Source organism: Trachurus trachurus, assembly GCF_905171665.1.
Source record: "Trachurus trachurus genome assembly, chromosome: 10".
Lineage (NCBI taxonomy): Eukaryota > Metazoa > Chordata > Actinopteri > Carangiformes > Carangidae > Trachurus > Trachurus trachurus.
The window spans coordinates 2,876,333-2,899,057 of NC_139894.1; the positions used below are offsets into that span (position 1 = coordinate 2,876,333).

The window sequence follows — 22,725 nt, forward strand, 5'->3', positions numbered from 1 at the left end:
CCCCCTGCCTCTGTCTCTCTCCGGCTCTATCCATCCACACACACACACACACACACACACACACACACACACACACACACACACACACACACACACATACACAAACACACACACAAACACACACACATAGGCAGGAAAAGCCCGGGCTGAGCTCGAGCTGCGCCTCTCGTGCACCACTTGCCGATTGTCGCCTGTAGGTGGCGCTCAGAGCGCGAGAGACGGCAGCTCGAGCCTCCTGTGGCAGGACGGAGCTGGAGAGAGAGAGAGGCAGAGAGACATAGGGAGGCAATTAAAGAGAGAGGGAGAGGGAGGGACAGAGAGAGAGAGAGAGAGAGGGATGACAGGGGAAAAAAATAGAAAGAGGCATCGAAGCATTTATTTACTGTATATAGGAGAGGAAGTGGAGAGAGAGCCGAGGTTTGGACTGTTTGAATCGGAGAGTGTGGCAGATAAACATCCTATCAAAGAGTGCGTGCATAGGCGCGTGCACGTGCATGTGCGTGTGCGTGTGTCATGGCTTTGACCACAGTTTTCTCTCCTTTTCATGTTTAATCTCTAGTTGATGATGGAGAGACTCGATCGGACCTGTGGCTCCGAGTGCGCACTCACGCTTTAACCGATACAACACTAATAATGATAATAATAATAATAATAATTATGATGATGATAAAGAAAATCCTAAAACACACATAAACATACACATACATATAGGTTGTTCACACAGCTTTGTAAAGAAGGGAGAAGAGGGGAAAAAAATGAGAGAAAATGTTGGGAAATCCACTGAGTGAGTTAGTTGTTGGGGTAGATGCTCGCTCCGCCTCCCCGGTATAGTGTAGCTATATGAGGGAGGGGGGAGGAGGAGGAGGGGAGGGGGGAGAGAGAGAGAGAGGGCTTGGTAGAGACCGAGAGAGAGAGAGAGAGAGAGAGCGGGTAGAGCGAGCGCAGTCGTTTGGATTCACTCCACTTTCTCATCACACACAGTCACAGTGCAGCCGCGCTTGGACCGGGAGACGGACAGAGACAGAGTTTGTGGCGGCTGAGCGGAGACCGCGCGTCGGGGTGGAAACTAACCGGACGACCGCTGCTGCACTGCACTGCACCTACCGGACATAAGTGATTCTTTGCTTGGGCGACTTTTATCCGTTTTTTTCCCCACCCCTCTTCTCTCTCTTAGTTATTTATTTTTTCTTTCTTTTTTTTTTAATTTTCTCCTCCTCCTCCGTCCTGCTCCTCCATCTCCATCTCCACCCCAACAAACCAACAAACCAACCAACCAACCAACGTGCCATCAGCGGAGGGATGCTCGGTGCGAACTGCTGCTCGTCTCGCCGGTGGAAACGTTTTCGCACCTTCACGGAGTAGCAGTGAGTGAGTGAGTGAGTGAGTGAGTGACCCCCTGTCCAGACAGGTCTCCTCCTCCTCCTCCTCTCCCCACCACCACCACCACCACTACCACTACCACACACACGGGCTCGAGCTCCAGCCGTTACCCCGGAGAGAGGAAAAGGACGCGCAGCGCTGGTCACGACAGTCAAAGTGGACAGAAAAATTGTGAGAGGAATAATTACCCCCACCACCACCACCACCACCACACACAACTACCACTACTACCTCCACTACCACCACCCTGCACCTGCTCGACTGGATTGTTTCGTTTGTTTTCAGGTCTTTTTTTTTTTTTTTTCACCCGCGCCGTTGTGGATTGTTAATTTTTTTTTCTTCTTCATCTTCTTCAAATTTTTTATCCCCCAACCCTCCCCTCCCCTCGGAGGTCTGGAGCAGCTCCGTCTGGGCACCGAGGAGGAGCGGAGCCTGTAGCCGGGCTGGAGCGCTCAAAGCTGGGGAACCGCGCGGCTCTCACCCGGTCCAGGTAGGAACTTGTCTCCACACTGAGCCGCTTCACGCAGCATCTCATTCCTTCATCTTTTTTTTTTACATAACATTAGTGTTAAAACGCCTCATCATATACATATAAATACAAATATGTTGTATGTGAATCCTCCTGTCAACGCGCTGCTCTGTGTAGGAGACGCTTTACGCACGAGAACACACTGAGTATATTCACTTTATTCACAATTTTCGCCTGGATGAGCACTTGTGCCTTAATTAAAAAAGCACACAGACTCGATGGAGGATGAGTCTCTGAAGGCGCAGATCGAGCAGCTGCTTTTTCTTTTTTCTTTTTTTTTCTTTTTCTCTCTCTTTTTTTTAAACACTTGTTGGCAAAATAAACCAATTTAGAGCGATTGGATGTTCATATCCAGCGACTAATCTCCACTGATGGGTATTTTACCTATATTACACTACAGAGCCATCGATCCGTATCGACTCCCCCCCTCCTCCCTCCCCACTCCTCCTCCTCCTTCTCCTTCTCCTCCGTCTCAAACATTATACCTCCACGCCTGTCAGTAATAAAATACAGCTTCCTGTGGGTCAGTCCGGGCTCTCTAACCTCCCTGCAACAGCCAAGAGAAAGAAATCACTACAGTAATCCAGTATAATGGGAGAGAGAGAGGGAGAGAGACGGAGGGAGTAGCTACAGCAGCAGCAGCAGCAGGATCCGTGCACGGTTCCCTATAGTGCGCATAGGAGCATCATCACAGCGGGGTTTCATTACGGCTCTAAGAGTTCTGCAGGGACTCTGCAGGGAGTCTAAGCCAGGAGAAGATCATAAAAATAATAAAAATGGCAGTTTAAAAAGGAGCTCCTCGTCATCATTATAATCAGAGGTTTTGTCTTCAACACTGTAACAGTGGTAATAGTGGAGCTGGAGGTATAATCTACCCCTCGGGGGACTCCTGGGGGGCAAATAACAACACAACTGCCCATTCCTCATAAACCAAAGGAGGAGGAGGAGGAGGAGTATCAGTCTCCATATCTGTGTCTGTATGATGAAGCTCCACTCTGCACCTGAGGCCTCGTGGGAACCTGTAGCATCACATTTAACACCCCATCCCTGCATGTTCATCAACCCCTCCCTCCCTCCCTCTTTCTCTCTCTTTCTCTCTCTTTCTCCCCCCCCCCCCCTCTCCCCTCGAGGAGCGATTATGTGAGTTTCAGTGTAAACTGTTAAAAGCAGCTGGTGATGGATACCCACCACCACCACCACCACCACCACCACCGCTGCTGCTGCTGCTGCTGCTGCTGCTGCATGTGTCACCACCGGGGAATCTGGTCCGTCCGGTCCCTCCGGTCTCCGGCTCATTCCTCCTCCTCCTCCTCCTCCTGCTGCTGCTGTGGTGGAAGGAGGGAGAGGGGGAGGAAGGGAGGGAGGGTGGGCGTCCGACCTGCTCTACACTAGAGAGAGAACGAGGGAGGGAGAGTCTGGTATTTACATGCAAGCTGCGTCCTCGTCCTCCTCTGGTAGTAAACGCTGCACGCTGAAGGGAAACTGTTCCTGTTCCTGCTGTTGACCTCTGACCCCCGACCCCCCCACCACACCACACCACACCCCCCCTTCCCCTCCCTCTACCTCTACCTCTACTCTACTCTCCCCTAACCCCATGTCACCCCGCTCTCGTTCAGACGACCACCACCACAGTGTTTCCTCCTCCTCCTTCTCCTCCTCTTCGGCCTCCGCGGAGTCTCTGCGCAGCGGGTCCCGTCTATTTCCTGGAGCTTTTACCACCACAACTACCACCACGACCACCTGCTGCTGCTGCTGCATCGTTGGTGTGTGTGTCTGTGTGTGTTTTCTTGGTGAAACCATGAGCGTACGTGAGGAAACACACACACACACACACAGTCGTGGTTTGAAGGTTTATCGCCAGAAAACGGTTTAGTACGAGCACACACACACAGAGAGAGAGAGAGAGAGAGAGAGAGAGAGGTTTTTATAAAATGATCAGATGAGGAAAAACTGCCCATCCTGCTGGAGGAAGAATCAAAGAATAATAAATTAGCAGCAGTCTTTGTCTCTGCCTGCCATAGACTGAGTAGACTATGATTATTATTTTTTAATTCCAAACGCTTGCTTTGGCAATATGTGCAATGTGTGTCATGCCAATAAAGCCATTTGAATTGAATTGAGAGAGAGTCGTTAAAGCCTCTGAGGTCTGACGGTGGTTTCTGGTCAAACTGGAGATGAAGAAGGAGGAGGAGGAGGAAGAACCCCGTCCCTCCTGATCTCAGACCTGTAAACATCTTCAGCTTTATTCTGCAGCACCAAGGGGTTGAGGTGGAGATTCCTCCTCTTCCTCCTCCTCCTCCTTCTTCTCCTCCTTCTTCTCCAGTTTGACCAGAAACCACCAGGCCGGAGCCTCGGAGGCTTTAATGACTTGGACCTAAATTAAAAAAAGGAAAAAAAAAAATAACTAAGAGAGGGGAAAAACAGTTCAAAGTCGCCCAAGCAAGGATCGCTTGTGTCCAGTAGATCCTCCTCCACCGGCGCGGTGTCATCGGGGGGGCCGAGGAGGTCTGAGGGTCGATCCCCATGCAGCTCTGGGATTCCCTCCCTCCCTCTCTCTCTCTCTCTCCTTCTCATTCAGAGGCTCATCCGTCCAATTCTGACCAGATGAAACAACAAGAAATGTCACAGTCATCCGCGGCTCCGCAGGAAGCAGGTTGAGGGGGCGGGAGGGAGGTGGAGGATTAGTCAGCAGGGAGAGGAAGGAGGACGGAGGGAGGGAGAGAGAGAGAGAAGGAGGAGAAGGAGAAGGAGGGATAAAGAGGAGGAGGAGGAAGAGGAGGGAGGAGGAGGCCGTTCTGCCACATTTTTGCGTAGAAATTGGAGATCTGAGCGAGCAGTGTTGTTAATGCCCGTCATTAAAATGGGAGCTGGGAGAGTGGAAATGGGTTTGGTGTGTGAAATGGAAGCGCACACACTCTACACACTCTACACACACACACACACACACTACACACTACATTACACACTCTACACACACACATACAAACACACATTCACCTCTCAGCTTTGCAGAAAAAAGAGAGAGTCCACGCTCCCATTTCAGAGTTTTCACGGCAGCTTTTTAGTTTTTCAGGTGTGACAAGAAACCGACACACACACACACACACACACACATAGAGAGAGAGAGAGGTGCAGCTCAATTGTGAGGAAAAAGAAAACAGAAAAGGACAAAGGCTCGTCTGCCGATCGGTCGACTGATCAATCGAAGGAATTCAACCACCCATTGTTTCGTTCTTTTCCATATCCGTTGAGTCACGAGAGAGAAATGTGAATCATCTGTGGCATCTCAAACACAAACGCTGACTCAGGTCGTAAAAAGAGAGACATTGTCGTCTATAATCGAACTCTAATCGGCCGTATTGAGTTTTACAGACGAGTTGAAGAGGAAACGTGAAAATAATAAAGATGAAACAGACAGAAACTGTAAAGAAAACATTATCTCTGCTCCCATTCAGACTGTATTTGTGAACGTTTCATATGAGACTATTCATCTTCTACTTCCATTTCAGTCCATTAAGGACGAGCAGGGTCGAGGTGACGGCTCCATTTCGTTTCCCTTCTGCTCGCTCTCTCTTTTCTTCTGCTGCTGCTCTCCACATTCGGGTTTTTTTCCCCCAATTTTTCCAGAGCATCAGAGGTCAGCTGAGCCTCCTCCTCCTCCTGTCTTCAATGCAAAAAAAGAAAGCCCACCATTAGTCGATCTAGTTGCACTGCAAAAACTCAAAATCTTTCCAATAAAATGTCTCCTTTTTATGTCAAAATGTCTCATTTCTAGTCAAAACTAATCTCTTTCCACTTAGAATAAGACTCATCACCTAAAGATTAACTTGTTTTTACATCATTTTCACTTGTTTTTTGTGCTTGTATTGTAATAAGAAAGAAAAACGTGCTCCACTATTAGATTTTTCTACTTATTTCAAGTGAAAATATGCTTGAAAGAAGGAAAAAGTGTCTAAAAACAAGCTACTTTTTTATGTGAGTCTTATTTTAAGTAGAATTAGATTTGTTTTGACTAGAAATAAGACAAATATTCTTGGTTTAGATTTGTAGTTTTTGCAGTGTGTGGAAAAGAAGCGCCCACTCACCGCCCGTGACAGCAATTAAACGTGACTCCCGTCATGGTTTCCAGGGTCATCATGTAAAATCTGTGCGGTTGTTTCTCCTGTCGTCGTTTCCTGCTGTAAATGGGACTAAAAGCACTTTTATTGAGCCGACGCTTTATTGCTCTATTGATTTTTTACCGGTGGTGTCAGTAGAAAGTAGGAGGGAGGATGGAGGAAGTGAGGGTGGGGGGGTTAAAATGGTTTTGATTATTTGAAACCTGCAGCCTCACTCTGAGCACCAGGTGTCATTTCACACCGTCGAGTCCCGTCGCCGTAGTTTCCACACCAGATCTGTTTCTTGTTTTGATTAAATCGTCAAAGCTGATCATCTGATGAGAGACTGATGAGGCGTGAGATTCATTATTTTATTATAATTAGAATAAAAATCTGTGTCGGTTTCGTCTTTTTGGCAGTCTTCTCGGTCTGTTTGTCCAGTTTGTCCCCGTGCTGTTGCCGTAGCCGTATCCGTAGTCATGACATGTGGAATAAATATGTTGCTGTGGATTTAAGCGTCGTCCTGATCTTTACCTCGTAGCGGCCCGGCTGTTCATCTGCCATCCACTCCCATAATCCTCCCCCCTTTTCTCTGCTGCTGCTGCTGCTGCTGCTGCTGCCAGAGGATCAGTGTGTGTGTGTGTGTGTGTGTGTGTGTGTGTGTGTGTATCAGAGGTTAGACAGCACATCCTGTCAGTAGAAGGTCACACGTTTGATCCCCCCGAACACACAACAACAGTCAGTCAGATTTCCTGCCACGTTGCCTCTGAGCAAGACTTGAAACAACAGGAAGGAGGACGGTGGTGAAACGCTAAAGTTTCCTGTGTCGCGTCTGACCGTGTGTGTGTGTGTGTGGGTGTGTGTGTGTGTGTGTGTGTGTGTGTTATCAGAGTGTGTGCTGAGGGTGTGGACGGACGGCGGCCGCATTCAGAGACGGTGACACACACACAGGTTCAGGTGTGTTTGTAGGTTTCTATTAACCACAGGTTCAGTCAGTGACGACAATGACGATGACGAGGTAGAAATCGGACAGTGAACGCATCACAGCTGTTTAAACTGTGTAAACCAGAGTCAGGTGAAGAAGTAGAATAAACTTTATTGTCCCCAAGTCTTTGTCACATGTTCAATGAGTTGCTTCACATTAAACAGGATACAAAAAAACCAAAAAAAAACCCAAGTTTGACGCAAAACGTCCAAAAAGCTCGAGGAAACGTCGAACAATTGAACACAACACGATGACATCATTCAGTTTTTTCAGTTTATGAATCGTTTTGTTTTGTAAAATGTGAGAAAATAGTGAAAAATCCCTGTTTAGCTCAAGATGGCGCCCCAAACAAACAATCAATCACCTCGTATAAATCGATCAGTCGTTGCAGTTCTGATCACGGTTTTGTAGATTTGAATGTAAAGTTAAATAAACTCTTGTAGCGAAAAGTTCAGTTAAACTTTTGCTTCTTTTGTTTAATGTTAAATGTTAAACTGACTCTTCCTCTTCTGAAGGTGAGATGTAGGAAACATTATGGGAACTTGGATAAACTCTGAATTTTAATCAACAACTCTTCGTCAATTTATGTTTAGTTTCCCGAGACAAAGAAGACAAAGATAAACTTATAATCATAGAGTACAATCTGAAAGGCCTAGAGCAGTTATTGTCTATACTTCTTGTCCATATATGGTCGTTGGGGGCGGAGCCAATCCCCTCTGACATAGGCTGGGGGGCGGGGCTCAGCTGTCAATCACAGGGCGACATATCGAACCAGAACTGTTCCGGTCTCGGTCCAGGTCTTTGTTTCTGTCCGAGAGTCGACTCGTCTTGTGTTTCGAACCAGAAATCGAACAGAAGCGTGTGTGTGTGTGTGTGTGTGTGTGTGTGTGTGTGTGTTGCAGCGTTAGTGCACGTGTGAAAAAAAAGTGTGCACGTGGCCGGCAGGTGGAAGTGGGCGGAGCTTCAACTGGACGACACGTTCACTGAGTCACGTCTGAGTCGGACGAGTCGACTTCTGTCGGTCTGCTGCTTCTGAAGAAGGAGGCTGTGTGTGTGTGTGTGTCTGTGTGTGTGTGTGTGTGTGTGTGTGTGTGTGTGCTAATCTGGCTCAAACAATAGTAGTGAATAGAGTAATCCCCTTTGTGCTGCAGGACCACACACCCACACAGACACACAAACACACACACACACACACACACTCTGGACTGTCCAGAGAGCTTCACCTCAGCCATGAACATCCATCTGAGATCTGAAAACATCAAAGCATCTTTTGATTCTCTCTGCGTGTGTGTGTCTCTGTGTGTGTGTGTTATTATTCAGCACAGGTCTTGGTATGAAAACACACACACACACCAACAGACACACACACATACACATACACACAGCTGCAGGGTGAGACGACTGAGACTCACCTGACTGGTTCCCAGTCTGTGAACTGGTCCAGTCACTCCTTTGTGTTGCTGAATCGTTGTCATACTTGAACACCTGTGTCATGATCACATGACGTGACGCTGACATCGTTCTAGTTTCTGTCACGCACACACACACACACACACACACACACACACAAACTTTCTCACCCTTTAAAAAACATATATTTTTAATTAATTGAAAGTTTTCCTTGTGAACCAATCAGCTTGAGTTCAGACGAGGGAGGCGGGGCTTGTCCAACATGTCATTTAATTAATCAGCTGTTAGTGTTTCCATAGCGACAGTAAACAGACCTTGTGGCGTCAGGTCTGGGGATTAAAGCGTTAAAGGAATAGTTTACCAAAAAATGAAATTCATTCAGTCATTGTTGACTCCCTCTCATGCTGATGAATACTCCGGAGTAGTTTTTTATTCCTCAAAGTGCATCTGGAGACCCGGGAGGCCGGTTCCTAGTCCAACCAAAACTTTATATGAGAGTAATAGGGCCCGACACAAAAACGTCTATAAAACTACACAAAAACCATTTAATATTCCTCCACACTGCTCGTCCACTGCAATCCAATTCACGTGCATGAACGTCAGAGCGCAATCCAGGACTGTTTAGGCTGTAAAAATGTCCTCAATGGCGTAGTTTCCAGTAAACTCTGGACTATCTCCCTTCAGGACACTTGGATTGCAGTGGACGAGCAGTGTGGAGGAATATTAAATGGTTTTTGTGTCGTTTTATGGATGTTTTTGTGTCGGGCGCTATTATTACTCTCATATAAAGTTTCCGTTGGAGTACGAACCGGCCTCCCGGGTCTCCAGATGCACTTTTTTAGGTGAACTATTCCTTTAAAGAGTCAGTTTGAATCCACTTTATGTTTCATTTATTAAATCATCTCCAGCAGCTGTGAGACTGAGAGAGTGTTTCCTTGCAGACAGCAGACACACCAGGAAGTAGCCTGAGCCACTTTAACATGAGTAGGGGGGGGGGGGGGGGGGGGGGGGGGGTGTGGACTGGACTCGTGGACTCCAGCGCCACGGCAACGCATGTGAAACGCAACCGAAAGAGAGATCAAGTTTAAAATTTGATTTAGTGTTGGACGAGGTTTGACTGCAGGAGGGATTTCATGTTGTAGTTCAAGGGAGAGGAGGAGAAGGAGGAGGAGGTGGAGGGGGCGGGGCCAATGTGGACCGACCAATGAAAAGAGAGAGGGGGCGGGGCTTACGTTTATGGTTGAGTTTTGCCCTGTGGTCAAACAGCAGCAGGTCAAACAGTGTGGAGAAGTTCAACAGCAGCGCAGCTCCTGGATCTGTAGAGAGTTAAAACCCCCGAGGCTCAGAGGTCAAAGGTCAGTGGGAAATATTGTGGTTTTTTTTGTTTGTTTTGATTTGATGGCGATAAATCCTCCACGTTTCCTGATAGGATGAGAGTTTATAATCAATAATCAATCGTTGGCATCAATCTGCTCTGGTCTTTATCAACTCAATTAACCAGAAATAACATCAATATTGATCCCTGATCAGCTCGTTTCTGTCTGTTAACGCTGAACTCAACACGTCAGAATCAGTGTGTGTGTGTGTGTGTGTGTGTGTGTGTGTGTCTGTGTGTGTGTGTGTGTGTAGCCAATTCTCGCCGATCGCTATCTATCATCTCTGTATTGATCTTTGATTTCTGCCTCATGCTCGTCCGTCTGCACCTCGTCGTCTCCCAGAGAGATGAGACGATAAAGACAGAAGCAAAGTGATCGTTTTCAATAGTCGACTGATCTTTAAAGTCTCTTTTTAAGTATTTATAGTTCAACATTAACTGGTGTTTGGTGGTTTTTATTAGTTTTACATGAAGTCGAACCAAAGTTTTGTTGCATTTGTCAAACAGAGCGACACTTGAACGCATCACGGTGGGATGGTTAAATGATTCAGTCACATTATTGAGTGAATTTGTTGATTTATTTAAAAATTTTCTGACTTGATTTAGTTCATTTTTCCTCTATTTTCACTATTTTTCCATCAGTTATTTATATTAAACATGAGTTGTGTTGTCGTTGTTGTGCAAAACACATTAGACTCAGTTGTTGTGTGTGTGTGTGTGGTTTATGCAAAGTGGGGGGCGGCTGTAGCTGTGGAGCTGCTCGGGTCTTAATGTATTGTAATGTAATTTAATGTGATGTAAAGTACAGTCGTTAAGCTGCTGTGATGCAGGTGGGACATTAACATGGAGACACACACACACACACACACACACACACACACACACACACACACACACACACACGGTGGGTGGTAACGGGACCATTCAGCTGCTTTGTAATGTACAGACATGGCTGTTGTCTGGACACGCCCCCCCTCCCTCACCCGGTGTCTCCGCTATTGTGAGTCTCTTGTCTTGTCTCACACAGACACACAACAACAACTGTGAGCCGGAGTCAAACTGACCAGCAACATTTATTGCTCGGCTCTTAAAGGGATAGTTCAACATTTTTTGGCAAATTGGCCCATTGCCATAATCCCTATAGTCATAGCAGTAGGTTTGTTACCTTTAATTGTCGGTGCAAGCTGTTTTTGGAACGGCGGAGCAGAGCCGTGAGCTGCTCAGAGCTACGCTACGGAGGCTCATTATGGGATTTCTTGGTTTCCCTCATCAAACTCATCAAATACACAATCCAACAACTCCACAACGCTCTGGTGGACAAGTTGTGACCTGCACATTCACCACGCTATGAGATAATAACACAACGTTACCAGACAGAGTTGTTTTAGAGGGAAATACATGCAAAACCGCTGATGCACGTTGCCTTCAGGGGCAGTTTTTCATCAAGCAGTCTCTGTATTTCCCTCTAAAACAACTCTGTCTGGTAACGTTCAGTTATTATCTCATAGCGTGGTGAATGTGCAGGTCACAACTTGTCCACCAGAGCGTTGTGGAGTTGTTGGATTGTGTATTTGATGAGTTTGATGAGGGAAACCAAGAAATCCCATAATGAGCCTCCGTAGCGTAGCTCTGAGCAGCTCACGGCTCTGCTCCGCCGTTCTAAAAATAGCTTGCACCGACAATTAAAGATAACGAACCTACTGCTATGACGATAGGGATTATGGCATATATATGGATATGAACTATCCCTTTAAACAACTGTTTCATGCAGCTTCTTTATAGACAAACATAACACAACACTTACACACACACACACTCATGGGCCGGTTGGTGAGAAAGTTTGAGACTGTGGGAAAGAGAATGAGCTGGACGAACTCTGGCTCTCCCTGAGGAGGCAACTCACACACACTCTGCTGCACAACATACACACACACACTACAGGATACAGTACATGTGAACAAACGTATGAACATATGTTCATGTGCAGAACATCAACAAACAGGAATTCACTGCACTTTACATTTTTTTCACTCGGGGCTCTCTTGACCTTTGACCCCGAGATTTATTTAGAAGCAGAAACTCTCACGACCCCGAGACTGTACAACACACACACACTGACACACACTGACACACACACACTCAGTCAGATTGAATCTGTGCGTGTCTCACTTTTCATTTCCCGCCGCTCTGAGTGGATTTTACAGCTTCTTTGATCTTTGACAACAAAAACAAGTTTTTGAGTCGAGAATCAAAAAAGAAAAAAAAAAATCACGTCGTGAAACTTCACATCAAACTTTGTCTCCTTTGATCCGACGAGGTCGAGGTTTCATCAGACTTCTGACACTTTACTCTCATCTGATTTCCTTCCTGTTTATTGAGAATGAATGTGGAGCTGCAGCGATCACATGATCAATTTGATCGGTAGAAAATGAATCGGCAGCTGTTTTTTTCGTGGTCGATTGATTGTTTATGTCACAAAAAGACGTTTCTTTCTTTGTTTAATATGATAAAACATTTGAGTTTGGTTGAAAAAGAAACAATCAGTTTCATTTAAACACCATTAATCATATTATAATCAATATTCTTTGACATTTTATTGACAAATTGCTAACTGAGAAACAAATGAGGTGATTAATCAATTAATTCAATTCATTTAAATGTAGCTTTTGTTTTGTTTTTTATAGAAAAAAAACAAGTTTAAATTTCTGTAACATTGTGACATCACAACTGAAGCTCAGATTAATCAGCAGTTTATAATCTATTGATAACCTATCAATTAACTTTTAATACAAATGCTCTGTGACTTAGTTCGACAAAACTCTGGTTCATGATGACGTCGTCGTCACAAACCGGTTCAAACTCACACAACTTTATTTTTAAAAAGAGACCAGATATGAACGAATATGATGTGATGTGACCTTTTAATGTTTTCATTCTGGATAAACTTCAGATATTTTATCCATAAATCTATGGATATATTTATATCAGCGAGAGCCGGACAGAGATGAAACGAGATGATTTTATCAACTTTAAAGCTTCTTAAACTAAAAGTGAAACTTCTAAATCTCCTGTTGAAATCCAGGATTAGGGCTGTTTGATTAATCGATTTAAAATCGTAATCGCAATAATTTGGAATCGTAAAAATCGATTTTTTATTCTAACTAGGGTAATTATTACGGTAAGCCCCCGTTCATGAATCTGGGCTGTGCTGAATTACCGTAATGACTGCCGCCTCCTTCCTCCCATCACGCTCTCCCACTGCTCTCCCCTCACACTGGAAACAAGCATGTCGGCATTTTGCTAAGACCAGTGAGGATGTCGTTGCCAAAAAGACCAAAGGCCCTTTTCCACTACACAGTTACAGCTCTCACGGTCCATTAGGTCCATTTAAAAAGACACAAACAGCACACAAAATAGTTTGTCATTTAACAAAAAAATCGTAATCGGAAATCGATTTTTCAGGGAAGAAAATCAAGGTTTTATTTTTGGGCAAAATTGAACAGCCCTATCCAGGATTAAAATATCTTGAATCCAGAGCAGCTGATGATCGATCGTTTCTGATCTGGTGGTTTGTGTAGTTCACGTTCCTCACACTCTTCTTCTTCTTTTTCTTCTTTTTTTTCTCTTCTCTCTGTCTCTCATGAGGTGAAACTGATTTATGTTCACCTGCCGGCAAAATATGAGAAATATGAGGTCACAGTTAAACAGACTGGTCTCTGGTTGTCACACAAACACACCTGGAAATGAAGCTGTTGTGTGTCTGTTGTGTATTTATTCACACACACACACACAGTAACAGTCCGGTCCTGGTCCTGGTTCTGGTTCTGCAGACTCACTGTTGTGTCTGTCGTGTTTTTTTGGCGTGAGCGTTGGGCAGACTGGACGTCGGCCAGCGCACAGCAGCGTCGTAGTCGTTGTCGTCTCGGCTCCGTTTCCACGGTGACGTGTGAAATGCCGCGGGGGGGTCAGAGGTCAGAGTTCGGTGGTTTTGGGATATTTGGCAGCTCAGGAGGAAAAAATGTGAGAAGAGAAACACACAAACACACACACACACAGAGGTATTCACATGCACGTTCACACTTGCAAACACACACACACACACACACACTGACAGTCATGCAGAGGGTAATTAAGTGTGTGTGTGTGTGTGTGTGTGTCACAGCAGGGAGCAGAGAACAACTGCACAACAGCAACGTCAAACATTTGCTCCTCATGTGTGTCTGTGTGTGTCTGTGTGTGTGTACTTGTTTACTACAGTTGTTCCTTTATTTATTTACGAGGCCGTCGTCACAATAAAAGCTTCGGTGTCTCAGGTTTAAACTCCATCGGTCGTCACGACAGCAACAACAAAACGAAAATACACAATATCACAGTGATAATGATACAATAATGATAAGATTTGTCTAATCGACTTGATAAAGTTCAGTGGAAGTAAAATAAAAGATCAGAACAACAACTTTAGTTTCTGTTTGTTAACAAGCAACGGACGTCGTTTCCTGATTGGCTCATACAAATAAAACCTCCTAACCCTAAGCTCCGCCCCCTCTCCCTCTCCCTTGAATGTCATTGGTCAAACAGACACAGGGCGACACAGACCAAAGTCCAACGTTTGTCACATAGAAAAACAATTTAACATTTTTTAATGATTTTAAAGTTTAAATTAATTAACACAAACTGTGAAAAAGAGGCAGATAGAACCGTTAGTGCTAACGACTAGCTGTAAATAAAGTCATACTTAGATAGTTATTAGATAATTTTATGGATTTTCTGACTTTGATTTGAAGATTAGACACAAAAACCTTGAAAATGACAGAAAAATTTAAGTTTAAACAATTTATTCCACAAGTGAACGGCATTAAAGCTCGATAAAGTCACCTAAACACTCAAACTACCAAGTGTGTTGCAGCTGACGTTACAGTTTCATGCATTTGTTATTCAACCTTGTCTATTTGAATTTTAAACTTTATTTATTTCAACACACACTGACGAACTCTGTCGTTGTGTTTTTAACGTAAATAATAAAAAATAAAACTCTTGGTGAAGGATCAAAAGCAAAACGAAACACAATGTGATGATTTATGACGATCAGACTTCAGACTTTCCTTGAGATGAAGGTGTGTGTTTGTTTGTGTGTGCTTGTGTGTGTGTGGACAAAGAGAGAAAAGCTTTATTGAAACCTGAGGACACATGACAAAGTGTCAAAGGTCAAGCTCAGTGTGAAAATAACCGTATCAGCGTCGCTTCATGTTCGACTTTGTGAGTCTGTGTGTCACTGAGTGAAAGAGCAACAAGGCTCGACTGAGAGAATTAACACACACACTCAGACACACACACAGTGAAGCCAGTGTTGCAGGAGTCGGAGGAGGATGAGGAGGAGGCGAGCAACAAGACTTCTTGCTTCCTGCTCAGCATGCCGGTCCCATTGTGTGTGTGTGTATATGTGTGTATGTGTGTGTGTGTGTGGTTGTGTGAGCATGTGTGTGTGTGTTCCTCTACAAATCAAGGACGTGAGCAGAAAAAGAAAGCGCTCTCCAGATTAACCTCGTCAACCTGCAGCAGAGAGACGGAGGTGGAGGAGGAAGAACTAGTTAGAATCCAGACGTTCAGGTGAAGAGTCAGGGAGAAATATCTGGAAACATCTGGGAAACCAAGAGCCTCCGTAGCGTAGCTCTGAGCAGCTCACGGCTCTGCTCCGCCGTTCTAAAAGTAGCTTGCACTGACAATTATAGGTAATGAACCTACTGCTATGACTATCACTGCAAAAACTCAATATCTTTCCAAGAATATTTGTCTTATTTCTTGTCAAAATGTCTCATTTCTAGTCAAAACTAAACTCTTTCCACTTAAAATAAGACTCATCACCTAAAAATGGACTTGTTTTTAGATAATTTTCACTTGTATCAAACTAATTTTCACTTGAAATAAGTAGAATAATCTGCCAGTGAAAGCAAGTTTTTTGTGCTTGTAATAACAAAGAAAAACTTGCCCCACTGTCAGATTTTTCTACTTATTTCAAGTGAAAATCTGCTTGAAATAAGTCAAAAGTGTCTAAAAACAAACTACTTTTTAATGTATAACTATGTAGTATATTTATAAATAAGTATAATGAGATTAACTAAAAATAAGACAAATATTCTTGATCAGATATTGAGTTTTTGCAGTGCAGGGATTATGGCAATGGGCCAATTTGCCAAAAATGTTGAACTATCCCTTTAAATCTGACACCGAAGGTAAAAACACTCAAGGTCACAGGAGGCGGTTGTTGGATCTAACGTCGTGTTTCCGTTTCCTCTTGTCTCTTCCAGAGCGGTGCTGCTGCTGTCGGGCGGAGACATGGCGGCGCTGAGGTGGTCGTTCCCGTTGTTCCTGGCAACCGCCGTCGCCGTCCTGCTGGCCCCGTGTGACGCGGCGCCCTCCGACATCCTGTACCGCGTCCCCGAGGAGCAGCCGCCCAGCACGCTGATCGGCAGCCTGGCGGCGGACCAGGGCCTCCCCGACTCGGGCCACCTCTACAAGCTGGAGGTGGGCTCGCCGTACCTGCGCGTGGACGGCAAGACGGGCGACATCTACACCACCGACGTGCCCATCGACCGCGAGACGCTGCGCGACTGCCGCAACCTGTTCGAGGGCGACAAGTGCTTCCTGGAGTTCGAGGTGTCGATCACCGACATGCTGAAGGGCTCGGGGCCGCGGCTCATCGAGGGCCGCATCGAGGTGCTGGACATCAACGACAACACGCCGCAGTTCTCCTCGCCCATCCTCACGCTCTCCATCCCCGAGAACACGCACGTCGGCGCCCTCTTCTCCATCCCCATGGCCACCGACCGGGACTCGGGCACCAACGGCGTGGCCGAGTACTCGCTGACGACGGGGCCGGACGCCGACCAGCTCTTCAGCCTGCAGGTGGCCGTGGACTCGGACGAGAAGCTGCCGCAGCTGGTCGTCATGGGCAACCTGGACCGCGAGAAGAAGGACTCGTACGACCTGAACATCCGCGTGGTGGACGGCGGGAGCCCGCAGAGGGCGAGCAGCGCCCTGCTGCGCGTCACCGTCACCGACCAGAACGACAACCCGCCCAAGTTCGAGAGGAGCCACTACGAGGCCGAGCTGCCGGAGAACAGTCCGCTGGGACACTCGGTGCTGCAGGTGAGCGCACAAACACACACACAGACACACACACCCTTGTAATGCTGTCTTTATGAGGACACTCGTTGACATAATGTATTCCCTAACCATTAACCATCCAAAACAAATGCCAAACCTTAACCATTACTCTTAACCTAACTTAAATCAAATGATAACCTAAATCTTAAAGGTATAATATGTAGGAATTCTCCCCATCTAGCGGTGCGGTTGCATATCTGAACGTATTCTTGATGTTGCATTCACGTGAAATCGGGCAGAGGTCAGACAGACAACAGATGCTGCATGTAACAGGATAAACAAGCGTCTATGTAAACAAGTGGTCCGCCAGCAAAAGGCAAAACAATACAGGTAATGTGACAATATGTTGTCATGGTGATGTCGTATTGTTTACCTGACCCACGTTTTACCGTCTTTCTCTGGTGGAGTAAAATGACATCCGGTTGGTTTGCCGACGGCCGTCTGCCTGACTGCACCTGAATGCAACACCAGTGCCTCCGTCCTTCCTCACACTACACAGTGGTGACAGTTTTAACAGGCGGTACCTGGCGGACCGCTTGTTTACATAGACGCTTGTTTATCCTGTTACATGCAGCATCTGTTGTCTGTCTGACGTCTGCCCGATTTCACGTGAATGCAACATCAAGAACACGTTCCAATATGCAACCGCACCGCTAAATGGGGGGAATTCCTACGTATTATACCTTTAAAAACTCTTGCCGGCCCTCACAACGTAGTAAGTACAAGAACACACACAGACACACACAGAGACGCTGACAACAGTTGAGTTTATGAGACGACGTTTCAAAGTTGAACATCGTGTCGTGTGTGAAAAGCTGCTTGTTAAACATCAGATTTGTTTTCTCTTCTTCTGTCACATTCGTCTTTTTACAAGAACTATTTAAATCATCACGTCTCATTGAAAACTGCTGTGTGAAGTTTTTAAGGCCTCAGGGACAAAAGACTGTTGGAGCTTTTGAGTTCATATTTTCACCAACAGTAGAAAAAAAATCAGCTTTAATTCCTTAATATAAAGGAACAGGAAACAAACTGAAGCTTTTTGATGCTTAAAAAACATTTTAAATTCCATCTGATCTTTGTTTTTCCTCCTGGTTTGGTCTCATTGGTCACTGCAGACGTCAAAAGGCAGTAACCAATAGCAGAGCTTAACCCTGTAAGACCCAGTGTTGCAGAATTACAACAATTTTGGTTATCCCCAAAAAACGACAAATTATTATTATTTTTTTTGGTTCAACCATATTAACATGATCATTGGGTCCTATAGTTTGTTCTCACATTGCGATTAGATCCAACATTTGTATATAAGGCCCGCCATCAGGTCAAGAAGTCACACAACCTCCAATTCTTTGATCGAGCAACATCCCTTTGATTCACTGGACTGGATTCATCTAATTCAAGTAAGTAAAATGCTTTGAATATTTTTTTTTGTGTTTATTACAATGTCTAGAACAAGAACATATATAGTTTTTGTGGAAAATATGCCCTACATTTTATTTAGAGCTTGTTTTATAATTGTTGCAATATTACAACGCTGGGTCAGAGTGGTAGCCAAAACAGCCTGTTTTTGAGAGGAACTTCAATTGAAATTTTCACAATATAACTTTAAATTACACATGATTTACACATTCAAGCCTTCAGCCTTATATTGGATTACATGTTTACACATTTGTATTGTATTAGAAACTAAAGAGCAAAGATATATTGCCATATTTAGACATTTTTATTTACTTAATTTCTAACCACCTTCAACACTCAGTATTTTCTCCTTATCACAGAATGCAGGACTTTCTTACAAAGAAATTCAGTTTGTGCATGTCTGCCCTTTGTCTTAGTCTCTATTGATAAGAAAATGTTCCTAGCAATTCATAGTCAATGCAGGGATGCTCCTGGTGCATCTGTTGCATTGTCCTGGAACAGGTGTTAATGTGCATGGATGTAAGGTGTGGTTGTAAGCTGGAGGCTACATGCATTTCCTATTAGGATGATAATCACAGTCTCCAATAGGTCAATAGGTCAGTATTGTGTGACCAGTGAAATGTGTGAACAGGCTACTTCAGTGCAATTTGTAAACACTTCATAATGAAATCAGTCTCCCCATCACCCCATCTTTCCTGTTGGACATCTAGAATCTAGTAAGCTGTGTGCTATTTGTCTATACATTTGTTTCATTTTTATTTTTTCCATTTCAGAATGCCACCAGCAAGGAGAGATCATCGGTACAGTGTGCAGGATGTAATTGTCATCGTCCAAAACGGAGAGAGGACATGGGACATGTGGACATGGATTTCGACGACACTGATGCAAGTGACGAAGAATCCGATAGCGATGCCTGTGTAGACAAAGAAAACCAAGAACCTACTGATTGCCCAGCCAATGTGGACATTGAGCCCCAATCAAACAAACACATCATGCCCCATGACAGATGTCGCTGGCAAAAAAAATAGATTTTATCAGTCCCAATACTGATTTTTCTGGTCCAGCTCTCACTGATGATGTCAACTCCCTCCTCACACCACTGCAACTACTTCCAAAAGTTTGTGTCAGAAGACATGGTTGAAGCTCTGGCAACAAATACGAATCAGTACAGCATTCAAAAAGGTATACTAATACCCAAAGCAAGTGTGATGCTGTGAGACTGGGTTAGATGTCTGCCTCTGTTTTTCAGAGGACAAGAACTGCTTCTGGGACTATCACTGTAAATAATATAAATAAATGTCAAAGTTCTTCTTGTTGGAATAAATGACTCTTCATAACAACTTGACTGAGATTATTATTCATGTTATATACTGGCTTGGGAAAAGCAAAACCCTGCAAATGAATCCTTAGTTCTGTATTGCTGTTCAGACAATGAGTGGAAATACAGGAGATTCTGCTCCCCATTAAGCCCAACGTTGCAATATTACAACATTTCCGTAAAACCTTACTAAAACATACAATTTTTGAAAACACTCCATTTTCAGCTCCAAAGGCCTCCTACAACAACATCTGAATGGTTGAAAAATTTTTATTTTGCGTTTTTCTATATTTGGGTTTTACAGGGTTAAAGTTTAAACATCTAAACTTTAACCCCTTTTATGAGATATCGTTTGAAATGTTTTACCACTTAAAAACACTGTTGAGGAAGAAAAATCCAACCAAACCTGAAATGGATTTATTGAGCCCATTTAAAAAACAACCAGGTCAAACAAACAGAAGAGTAAGTAACAAGAAAACAGCTCCACCTGGGTTAAAACAGGGAGTTAAAGTGGAGGACACATAGAAGGTGACACTGTCCCATTAGGAGCTTTATAAACAAACGATAAAATCTTAAAATCAGCGTTTATGTGTTCACCCAGTTTAAAGTCAGCGTCCAGTTTGACACCGACCAGTTTAACATCTGGTTTGAGATCCTCTGTTGGGCCCAAACCAGGTGTTTAACGTTCCCATCATGGATCCAGCTCAGTTTCACTCGCTCATATTTGTCCAGAGCTGCTGATGTCAGACTTTCCTGTCGTCCAGTGAACGCACCACAGGAACCTTCGGCCTCGGCGGCGGCGATAACACGACGACTGCACACAATATGCTGCTGCTGCTGCTGCTCAATTATCTGATCGGACAGATGGTGCAGGCCGAGGTGGAGCGGGCCGTGGGATCACCGCGTGTAGTCACATATTAACCACTGATTCAACTTCACCTCTGAGCCCTCGGCACCGGGGGGGAGGGAGGAGGGGGAGGTGGTGGCGGTGGTACGTGATGTCGCCGTCAGAGCGGGAAAGTTCAGTTTGCTTTTGCAGCGTCACAGCGAACTCACTCACCGCCACCGGGCCGACGGTGCAGCGACCAGCCAGCCAGCCAGCCTTCCACAGAGAGAGAAAGAGAGAGAGGCGTGCATGACTTAATCTGAGTCAGTCATGAGATTATCCACGGGGCTTATGGGTATTATTGCTCTGGATGTGGCTCGTCGCGTTTCACAGGCACAATTCATTTCACTTAACGTGCGTTTTTGAGGAGCGACGGGTCGAAGACGACAACGACGACGACTCACGACCCGTTTAAAACAGTCCAGTGGCTGCACAGACAGACGTGTTCATCCGCACGTTTACACTCACTCTGCATCTTTATAAAACTGTTTTCTGTCAATGCAACATTTTAAAAACAAGTTTCTATTACCTCCAAGTCACAGAAAACAAAATCTAGAGATTCTTAAAATACTTTTATTTTGAAATATTTACAGGTTTCGATTACATCTCAGTATAATAACAGTATAAAGGTAGATGTTTGTGTTAAAGCTCCATACAGTATAAAGGTAGATGTTTGTGTTAAAGCTCCATACAGTATAAAGGTAGATGTTTGTGTTAAAGCTCCATACAGTATAAAGGTAGATGTTTGTGTTAAAGCTCCATACAGTATAAAGGTAGATGTTTGTGTTAAAGCTCCATACAGTATAAAGGTAGATATCCATGTGTAGTGTGATTATAAAGCAGTTCTAGGTTCTATATTAATCACTCTTTTGGAGGAAAAAAAAAATGCAAACACTTTATAATAACTACACACTATTAAGCATTAGTCAAACACCCTTAATTCATCATTTATTAATTATTCTTCCTACACTGATTCTATTTAGTCTGTAAACACAGTTATTAATATTTAACTCTAGATTAAAGAGCTCATGTACAATGTGTGTAATGACTCTATTTTTATACTTATAAGTGACTGATTCATTCTTTATAAAACTTGTATTATATCAATGACAAACCAGTTAAGTAGGACACATACCTTGTAGTATTATAGTGTTCATAAATGACCTACTATAAAAGGATGAATTAATGGTTAACTAATGATACATAGTGTGTAGTTACTATAAAGTGTCATGGAAAAACACTTAAAAACTCATCAGTGAGCTTCATCAGGATTTCCTTGTTGCCGATTGATCAGATTTGATTGATAATAAAGCAGATATGGATGAATGTATTAGTCTTAGTCCACTGAAGTCGTTTCAAACCAGCAGAAAAAGAAAAAAAACACTGTGAAATAACCAATAAGCCGCCCTATCTCTGCAGATGTGGTGAAATTGCCTGTTTGATGGAGAGAAATAAATGTCTTCACGGCTTTTAACTGACTAATAATCATAAGATTTCTTTGACTGATGAATTAGACGACTGTAAGAAAAAGAAAAATCTGTCACATTGTTCTTTTCCAGCGTTATTGTCCCCTCCGAGACGAAGGATCTCCTCAAATCTAGAGCTCATTAAAAGACCAAAGAATATATGACAATTGACAGAGATGTGACTGTCATTATCTCTAATGACTAATTTCCCAAAACGATGATAAAAACACTGAATATTTCTCTGACAACCGGGCGATTAATCAGCTCAAAAGGAGGCGGCCCAGAGTGATCTGAAGGGTCCACACTGAACTACCATGTAATTATAATGTAATAAAGTCAACAATAAACCAGACAGGAAGTTAACTGTGATGGATTATCTCTGCTCCGAGTCTCTGTGAGATGAGTTTATTAAAAGGTCCAATATTTTTTACTCTGCTGCAGTTGTTTTTTTCCATGGTGCTTTCAAGGTCCACTCACAAACTAAAACTAGACAAGGTCCTCCTCTGCAAATGGATGAATGTCCTCAGCTTCCATCTGCTGATGAAGGCTGTGAGATGTTTCTACAACAAGATTTTGTTTTGTGAAATTAAATATTCATATTCAAAGTAAGTGGACCTTGAGTAGAGATTATTTTATTAACCTACAGTTGTTTTTTTTATCTTTGTTAAAAGCTGGAAACAACAGATCAGTGTCAGCCAA

General features: G+C 44.1%; 1 protein-coding gene across 1 annotated transcript in view; it reads left to right on the forward strand.

The window, feature by feature from the left end:
* The first annotated feature begins 981 nt into the window (after window positions 1-981).
* The window catches only part of LOC310992587 (protocadherin-1-like), a 29,560-nt gene continuing 7,816 nt past the window's right edge, over window positions 982-22,725 (forward strand). Inside the window, exons 1-2 of the mRNA XM_083980676.1 lie at window positions 982-1,870; window positions 16,082-16,922. Coding sequence (XP_083836802.1) covers window positions 16,110-16,922 — 813 coding nt within the window. The 5' untranslated portion in view covers window positions 982-1,870; window positions 16,082-16,109. The remainder of the gene's footprint in view (window positions 1,871-16,081; window positions 16,923-22,725) is intronic.